The 10236-nt window shown below is 44.9% G+C and overlaps 1 protein-coding gene across 1 annotated transcript in view; it reads right to left on the bottom strand.

Annotated features, from left to right (window-relative positions):
• Positions 1 to 2523: 2523 nt before the first annotated feature.
• LOC311229511 (low-density lipoprotein receptor-related protein 1-like) overlaps positions 2524 to 10236 on the bottom strand; it is a 375389-nt gene continuing 367676 nt past the window's right edge. The window contains 2 exon segments of the mRNA XM_084315588.1: positions 2524 to 4968; positions 7284 to 7428. Of these exon segments, the coding sequence (XP_084171714.1) occupies positions 4828 to 4968; positions 7284 to 7428 (286 nt within the window). The 3' untranslated portion in view covers positions 2524 to 4827.

The raw sequence follows: 10236 nt of genomic DNA on the forward strand, positions 1-10236 counted from the left end.
AAGTCACCGTCAAGACATGTCTGTACATGCCCGGCCTTGCCCAGGGATACGAGACAGAAATGAGGTTGGCACTAGTTTGTTCGCCGTGCATATAAATATGGCGCAGGTGAATACAGAAGTAGAGTTACCCAATAAGTTGAAGCCTCACCCACGATACTCCGTGCGGTGAAGTATGGCCTGTTTGGCCCCAAATAAGAGCATTGAGACCGCGTGCGAATTAATAACTGAATTGTCAGAGTTTGGCGCTATACCGTCGAGTGCGACATATTTCTATTAAGTCAGTAATAGTCTATTTGTGTATAGTGTATCGTGCGGCTAAAGTTCTACAGTGACCAGCATCACCAACGCTTCCTCGTATCAGCTAGAGTGCTTATCCAGGCTGGGCTGCTTTCATGGCGCTTTCACCCGAGGAGACCTAGACGAGAACCGTGTGGACATGTACACTGGATTAATCTACCCGACGACTACATAGCCCTTTGCGGCTGGATTATATTTGTTTTGGTCCTGTGATTTATGGAGCGGAGAATCGCCGACGCCTACACGTGTGGGATTTACCCTGTGAGGAGCCACGTCGAGCCTGCGCCTCAGAGAGCCTGAGGCCGGCTAGCTTTCTTCACTGTGGAGCTACAGTCTACGGAGAACAGCTGTATTCGTCTGTGGATCAAGAGGCTATTGCACCGTCTCCTGTACTTGGAGTCTCCTTAGTCATCGTTGACCAGACTATCTACTACCGACAGATCCTCTACCCCTGCTGGCTTACAACCGGGGGGACCCTTCCAGTATCTCCCGCTATATATTACTAGTGTACCATAGATATAATTCCCTAAGATTCAGGTTGTATAATTACCTCCTGCGTAACCAGAGAATGGACATTCATTATTGATTTGCCTACGCACATTCCTTTGCCTTATAAGCGCATCCAAAGTAAAATAGAGAAGTATATTATGTACCTTTTGCTGCAATAAATACTTAATTATACCTTTGTGTGGAACCGATTCATTGTGGGAAGTGTTCATCATATTTATATATCATGTACTGTATGGCCAGTAATTAAAGTACATAAAGCGGTAGTGGTTTAATGATACCATACTTATCAATACAGTCAGGGAATTGTACCCCTCAGTTACATATAGTGTAGTAAGTACTAGTGTGAAGACATCATTCATATAGTGTAGTAAGTACTAGTGTGAAGACATCATTCATATAGTTTAGTAAGTTGTATGAAAACATTCATATAGTGTAGTAAGTACTAAGTAGTGTGAAGACATCATTCATATAGTTTAGTAAGTATTGTGAAGACATTCAAATAGTTTAGTGAGTAGTGTGAAGATACCATTCGTATAGTTTAGTGAGTAGTGTGAAGATACCATTCGTATAGTTTAGTGAGTAGTGTAGTGTCTCAGCCCCTCTTGGTTTAAATCTTTTGTTTTGGTCTGATGTGGGTTTGTATTTGAGTGTGTTTGGGAAGGTAGTTCTGCTATTTATGGCTCTGCCAAGAAAATCTAACCCTAACTAACCTTACTGTCATGCACTTGTCCTAATAAACTAACCTACACTATAACACTCAACACTTTGATGAACATTGTTACTGATAGAGTTGTGCCCTTCCTGATGACTTGTACAGAACTTGTAAGTCGCTTGATTGATTGATTGAAAACGTTAATTAACAGATTGGTACAGTACAGTACGGCTCAATACACACAATTGTTAAGGGGATGCAGACCAGAGAAAGACTTTTGTCTTGTTTACATCAGGGTCCCCCATTTTCAATCCATAATGATGAATGGCGCTTTGGATAAAAGCGTCAGCTAAATGACTAAATGTAAATGTAGTCTAAATATCACAGTAAAATATCGCTGCTGGCGGGACAAAACCTCATAACTCCAAAAACCCAACTTTTCAGCAGATGAAAAAAACGAACACAGATTTGAGGGCGAATAGAGTTACGAGGTTTAGACAGATGATTGGTTTAATGCTTTCCCATTGTGTAGACTTTGTAAAACCACACACACATGGAGGATGATCTACTGAGTTGATAAAAATCAAATAAAAAAAACAATGGTGTTATGAGGTTTTGTCCCGCCAGCAGCGATATGTGAATATATTATATATAGGCTACATTGAGGCTAACGATATGGATTAGAAGGATTTTTTATATGGATTTTTGTCGGGTTTTGGGTCTGTTTGTTATTTTTGTTGTCTTGTCATTATTGTAGTTATTGTTGTCGTCTATGTCGTGTTTGTTTTTTAAAAAAAATTGGGGGGGGGGGGATTTTATTTAAAAAAAATCAATTATATACGTATATACAGTACATATAATATTACCAACCCATACATGACACCAAAACCAAAATTCCTAGAAGTTGCCGTTGGACGGCATTGCAGATTTGACCTTCAAATGCCGCCAAGCAGACTGAAAAGGGAATTGACTCAGACGATCGTTCACGTTCAGCAATCATAACGACATCAGAACAGAGATACTCAGAACCTGCGAAAAGGAACACACCGGCTATCGGCTTATTTTCTGTACAGTTTTTAAAATTTTATTTATAACAATATCTGTTATTTGTAAAGTACTCCAGCAAAAATCTTAACATTATTCTCTTTCCAGAAGAAAGTCTGAGCCTCCATGCATTGTGTACTATAAAAGCTATGAAATTTTTCATAAAAAAAACAAACGAAACAAAAAAACAGACGAATAAAAAAAAAAAAGAAGATGCATGTATGATTTAGCAAAAATGTTCTTTAGGTCAAATGATTGTACTCTTCTCTCATTAAAGACAAAACATGTGACAGCGTAAATTAAAAAAAATAACACGTTGCTGACAGGTAAGCGAAGGAGTTGTTATTCTAGTTACAATTAAGGTTTGTTTGTTACATATCACATGCATTACGATATGGCTGACCACCTTGTGACAGAAGCAGCATTTTGGGACAGAGGCCGAGCTTAAAAAGACACGTCAGAGCGACCGGAACGGTAGCGGTTAGCAGCAGCAGGGCGCAGAGGAGGGAGAGAGAGAGAGAGAGACCAGCTGAGGGACCAGAACAGAAGCGTTAGCAGCAGAGGGAGGGAGAGAGAGAGAGACCAGCTGAGGGACCAGAACAGAAGCGTTAGCAGCAGAGGGAGGGAGGGAGAGAGAGAGAGAAACAGCTGAGGAAAAACACAGGGCAACCCTGGAGGGGGAGGGGGAGGGGGAGGGGTGGGGACTGGAAGGGAAAGAAATGCACTTCAGAGTCGAAAAACACAGACCGCCGTCCTCTCCTAAAGGCAGACATCAATCTGTGCAGTCTTCACAGAAATCAACGGAAGAAATCTTTAAAAAGACGCGTGAAAAAGACCCAACTCCCCCCCCCCCCCCCCCCGTTTCTCCTTTTCCCAATTTGGTTGTAGCCTCCCTCCCCTTCAACTGGAGGAAGGCGTCCTGTAACAGTCAAACGAAAGGATGCTGACATGTGCCACTGTTCATGATACTGACTATAACAGTCAAACTAAAGGATGCTGACATGTGCCACTGTTCATGACACTGACTGTAACAGTCAAACTAAAGGATGCTGACATGTGCCACTGTTCATGACACTGACTGTAACAGTCAAACGAAAGGATGCTGACATGTGCCACTGTTCATGATACTGACTATAACAGTCAAACTAAAGGATGCTGACATGTGCCACTGTTCATGACACTGACTGTAACAGTCAAACTAAAGGATGCTGACATGTGCCACTGTTCATGACACTGACTGTAACAGTCAAACTAAAGGATGCTGACATGTGCCACTATTCAACTAAAGGATGCCAACACGTGCCACTGTTCATGACACTGACTGTAACAATCAAACTAAAGGATGCTGACATGTGCCACTATTCATGACACTGACTATGTAAGTGTCTGTGGTTTGTCCCCTCCATCGTTAGTCCTGGCCTGCCGTGGGGGCAGAACCAGTCATTATCTCTCCATATTCATACCTCTCCTAACTACCACTATTGCCCCCGGAATGTTTTACCCATCATCCACGTCCTGGTTTTCTCCAACTCAGCGTTTGCGAAACACCGAAACATGCCCATCCCCTGGACGACACGTGAGCTCTAAACGGCATTAGGATAATAGTACAAAAACAAACATACATTGACCTGCATTTACGTCTCACGGCATGTATATATATATACACACTACACCGTAAAATATGAATTCTGTGCAAGGAAGAAAACACAATCATTTCATGAACATTTGTTCTCTGAGAAAATTATGGAAATACTGTAGTTGCCATCTGGTATTGACATTTTTGCACGTGCTACACACACTATGGTAAAGATTAATCTCGTCTTTACACGCAATCTCGCCGACAGACGTGCCGCCAAGACGACATTGGTACCGTTTTATAAGACTTTGAATCTGCCTTCCCCCGCCTCAAAGTCAACACAAACAACAGACAGTTGGCACTGGTGAAATGGAACAATGTTTTCTTTTTCTCTATACAATTCATACAAAAATAAAAAATTAAAATTGCTCCAATGATGACTCGTGTTAATTTGTCTTGTTTCCATTTCATTTTGCACAGAGGTAGTGGCTATTTAGGTAAAAGGGAAGGGACGAGTGTAAATTAAAAATCTCTCATAGAAAATGTTATTCATTTTTTGACCAGAGGAATCTCAAAAGAACAAAATATAATACTGCAATCACATACAAAAGTAGTCCTTCATTTTTGTACATTTTATACAGTGTTCACGCTTTTTGTCGATTTTCTTTTCAGTTTTTTTTTCTTTTTTCTTTAAAAAGGCAAAAAGAGGGGTGTGTTTGGAATGGTATGACCCAGGCCAATGGACAGTCTATGTCAGTGGGTCGACCAGGGGCTCCTCATCCCCCCGCGACAGCAGCTCCTTCTTCTCGTCCGTGCTGGCCAGAGAGTTGCGGCTGTTCTGGGCTCCCATGTACAGAGTGGCATATACCGGGTTTGTGAAGTTGGTGGGCTGGAGGGGGGAGGAGTCCAAATCACACCATTAGATATACTTTATTATTTTTTGCAATTTCTTTTTTATTAGATTAAAATCTATTGTCGTTGTACAGCAGAAATACAGTACAACATAAAGAAGTTTGGCATCCAACCGGAATGCAAATGTAACAGTAAAGTGCAATAGTAATATACAATGTACAGGTGATTAAACTGGGTATAAAATATATAAATGAGTATCTACAGATATGTAAAAAAGGATTATATGCAGGTATGTACAGACAGATGTGGATATATATATATATATATACACGGTATATACAGCATTATTGTACATGCTATCATACAGAGTTATATGGGTTATATGCAGGTGTATAAGTAGGTATATAGAAGGTATATTCAGACATGTGGATATATATATGCGGTAAATATAAATATATAAATGTAGATATACTGTATATACAGCCCTATTGTTCATCATACAGAGTTATGAAGAGTTAATTTATGAAGATAATACTGTGATCTAATAACTTGGTGTAATTTTGTAATTGCTATGTTGCTGTTATGTCTGGATCAGTGATGTCATATTTGTCCACCAGTTGCCATCTAAAAAAAATCTAACGCCACCGTTTGAACCGTTACACTACACCCCTACTTTACTAAACACTACACACCCCTACTTTACTAAACACTACACCCCTACTTTACTAAACACTACACCCCTACTTTACTAAACACTACACCCCTAGTGTACTAAACGCTACACCCCTACTTTACTAAACACTACACCCCTAGTGTACTAAACACTACACCCCTAGTGTACTAAACACTACACCCCTAGTGTACTAAACACTACACCCCTAGTGTACTAAACGCTACACCCCTACTTTACTAAACACTACACCCCTAGTGTACTAAACACTACACCCCTAGTGTACTAAACACTACACCCCTAGTGTACTAAACACTACACCCCTAGTGTACTAAACACTACACCCCTAGTGTACTAAACGCTACACCCCTACTTTACTAAACACTACACCCCTAGTGTACTAAACACTACACCCCTAGTGTACTAAACACTACACCCCTACTTTACTAAACACTACACCCCTAGTGTACTAAACACTACACCCCTAGTGTACTAAACACTACACCCCTAGTGTACTAAACACTACACCCCTAGTGTACTAAACGCTACACCCCTACTTTGCTAAACACTACACACCCCTACTTTGCTAAACACTACACCCCTAGTGTACTAAACACTACACCCCTAGTGTACTAAACACTACACCCCTAGTGTACTAAACGCTACACCCCTAGTGTACTAAACACTACACCCCTACTTTACTAAACACTACACCCCTAGTGTACTAAACACTACACCCCTAGTGTACTAAACACTACACCCCTAGTGTACACCCCTAGTGTACTAAACACTACACCCCTAGTGTACTAAACACTACACCCCTAGTGTACTAAACACTACACCCCTAGTGTACTAAACGCTACACCCCTAGTGTACTAAACACTACACCCCTAGTGTACTAAACACTACACACCTAGTGTACTAAACACTACACCCCTAGTGTACTAAACACTACACCCCTACACATAACAATGGTCATTCCATAAATCGCCAAAGTTTTACCAGCTGCTATTGCAGCATTGTCCAATTGTCCGAAAAGGGCTAGGGAGAAGCACTAGGCTTGTCGGGCCCTACCCCTGAAGACTTACGTTTCATTATTATTATTATTATTATTATTATTATTATTATTATTATTATTATTATTATTATTATTATTATTATTATTATTATTATTATTATTATTATTATTATTATTATTATTATTATTTATTATTATTATTATTATTATTATTATTATTATTATTATTATTATTATTATTATATTTTTTTTTACATACATAGTACATACATATAGTACACATTACAGTATAGTATACCTGCAGTATATAATAGTATATAGTACATAATAGTGTATACAACACATATATAATGTGATATATAGTACATGATATATACAATATAATATAGTACCATAATATAATAGTATATACTGTAAATATAGTTCAATATAATATACAAATTAATTATAATATGATTATATAATGTAATATGATATAACGTACAATACAGTATCATACGTATTTTTTTTCAAATTAATACGCAATTAAAGCTCTTCTTCCCTTCTGTACCTATCAAAAATAGATTTTTTTTTAGGTCTAGATTTGAATTGATTTATGGTTTTCATTTTCACAATATTTGAGTTCGTCCTCCAGTCCAGCCCACACCACAGGGGGGCGCCGTACCTTGTCTGGGTCCAGTGTGAAGTCCGCGTCTAGCAGCTCCCCAGCGTCGTCCTCCGGCTCGCCCTCGTAGATCTTGTAGGCGGGGTTCCCTATCTCCACATTCATGGCCCCGTTGGTCATCCTTTGGTGCTGGAAGCCCTTGGCCCTGCAGACAAGAGGTCAAAGGTCACAGTACATAAGGAATCCTAGGAGGTTCTCGCGAGGAGAGTCCACACAGCACAAGCGGTGGAATAACAACACGGCCACGTCACAGGGGGGGGGGGGGGGGGGCAGGCGTCGCTACGCTCCAGGCAGCCTGGAGCCTGGACAGAGGGCTTACCGTACACAGGCGATGGGAACTCAATGGCCAGACAGAGATGGTTACTCCCCAGACACCAGGGACGCACTGATACAGATATCAGGATATATCAGGCTAAAATAGGGCATGGTATCAAGATCATTTCCCCCACTACTGAACTCCAACACCAGGGGGCGTGTGTGTGTAACGTGTCAAACAAAATCAAAGCAAAGTGACTTGAAGCCACTTAGGCTGCGTTCACACTGCAAGCCTTAGTGCTCAATTTTGGATTTATTGCTCAGATCTGATCTATTTTTTGTTTGGCTGTCCACATTATTTCTTTTCTATTATTTCAAAATATCAGATTCCAGACGCTCCTGAACTGACCCGTATGCACAAAGGAACAATGAAGAAGATAAAAAAAATAAAATCAATCTAGAGTGACGTGAAAGTCGGCATGAATGTTCCGACTGAGGTCACATTGCAAAATATCTGTATCTGATTTAGGACCGCATATGAAAGTGGCCCAAATCAGAATTGAAAAGCTCAGATTTGTGCCGTTTGTGAAATCATCAAATCTGAGTCACAATAAATAAAAATATCCGATTTTGGGCAACTCTCCCTTGCAGTGTGAACATAGCCATATAAACATGCTAGAACTCTAACGGCGGTTTGATTTTTAGCGTTTTTGTCCTACAATCCCCATGCTAATTGATCTAATAGGAAGTTCAGTAAAAGTTATGGATATGATTGGCTGATACTTCGAATCAGTATGGATTACTCGCACCCATCCCTAATACAAACCACGGCACAGTACAGCAAAATACAGCACAATATGATGAGGTATAGTATGGGAGGCCTGTAGCACACAGACGGATCTATTCACGACACCTCTGCAATAGATCTGCCCCTGGGGGGAGTCTGTGGGGGCAAGCTGGGGACGAGCTGGGGGGCGAGGGAGAGGGGAGCGGGGGAGAGGGGGGCGAGGGAGAGCGGGGCGAGGGAGAGGGGGGCGGGGGGACACTTCTGAAGAGGGGGACGAGCTGGGGGCGAGGGAGAGGGGAGCGGGGGAGAGGGGGGCGAGGGAGAGGGGGGCGAGGGAGAGGGGAGCGGGGGAGAGGGGGGCGAGGGAGAGGGGGGCGAGGGAGAGGGGAGCGGGGGGACACTTCTGAAGAGGGGGACGAGCTGGGGGCGAGGGAGAGGGGAGCGGGGGAGAGGGGCGAGGGAGAGGGGGGCGAGGGAGAGGGGAGCGGGGGGACACTTCTGAAGAGGGGGACGAGCTGGGGGCGAGGGAGAGGGGAGCGGGGGGACACTTCTGAAGGAGCTGGGGGGCGAGGGAGAGGGGAGCGAGGGGACACTTCTGAAGAGGGGGACGAGCTGGGGGCGAGGGAGAGGGGAGCGAGGGGACACTTCTGAAGAGGGGGACGAGCTGGGGGCGAGGGAGAGGGGAGCGGGGGGACACTTCTGAAGAGGGGGACGAGCTGGGGGCGAGGGAGAGGGGAGCGGGGGGACACTTCTGAAGGAGCTGGGGGGCGAGGGGACACTTCTGAAGAGGGGGACGAGCTGGGGGCGAGGGAGAGGGGAGCGGGGGGACACTTCTGAAGGAGCTGGGGGGCGAGGGGACACTTCTGAAGAGGGGGACGAGCTGGGGGCGAGGGAGAGGGGAGCGGGGGGACACTTCTGAAGAGGGGGACGAGCTGGGGGCGAGGGAGAGGGGAGCGGGGGGACACTTCTGAAGGAGCTGGGGACGAGCTCGGGGGCGAGGGAGAGGGGAGCGGGGGGGGCACTTCTGAAGAGAGCTGGGGGCGAGGGAGAGGGGAGCGGGGGGACACTTCTGAAGGAGCTGGGGACGAGCTGGGGGGCGAGGGAGAGGGGAGCGGGGGGACACTTCTGAAGAGAGCTGGGGGCGAGGGAGAGGGGAGCGGGGGGACAATTCTGAAGGAGCTGGGGGCGAGGGAGAGGGGAGCGGGGGGGACACTTCTGAAGAGAGCTGGGGGCGAGGGAGAGGGGAGCGGGGGGACACTTCTGAAGAGAGCTGGGGGCGAGGGAGAGGGGAGCGGGGGGGACACTTCTGAAGAGGGGGCGAGGGAGAGGGGAGCGGGGGGGACACTTCTGAAGAGGGGGCGAGGGAGAGGGGAGCGGGGGGGACACTTCTGAAGAGGGTTTCTCATTTCAGAGACAGAAGAGAGACGGAGCTGGTTGAAGCCACAGAGAATGGAGCGACAATCTACCACAGGACCAACACACTGACCGCACGGAAACAGACTGATGGACGAGAGAGAGGGAGGGAGAGAGAGAGAGAGAGAGAGAGAGAGAGAGAGAGAGAGAGAGAGAGAGGGAGAAGGCGAGAGAGAGAGAGAGAAGGCGAGAGAAAGAAAGAGAGAGGGCAACAGAGAGAGCGAGAGAGAGAAGGAGAGAGAGAGAGAGAGAAGGTGAGAGAGAAAGAGAGAGAGCGAGAGACAGAACGCAGGTTTGGGTGATGGTGGGGGGGGGGGGGGGGAGCGTAACCCTGGCAACCGTTACCGCGAGCGTCTGGAGCAGGATTTGCCCGGTCTGCTAGACCTGAGGAACAGAGCAGATGTCATTATAGACGAGAGGAGAGAAGAGGGGGAGGAAGGGAGAGGGGGAGGAAGGGAGAGGGGGAGGAAGAGGAAGAGAGAGAGGGGGAGGAAGAGA

The sequence above is a fragment of the Notolepis coatsorum genome (genome assembly GCF_963971535.1).
Source record: "Notolepis coatsorum genome assembly, chromosome: 6".
Taxonomy (NCBI): domain Eukaryota; kingdom Metazoa; phylum Chordata; class Actinopteri; order Aulopiformes; family Paralepididae; genus Notolepis; species Notolepis coatsorum.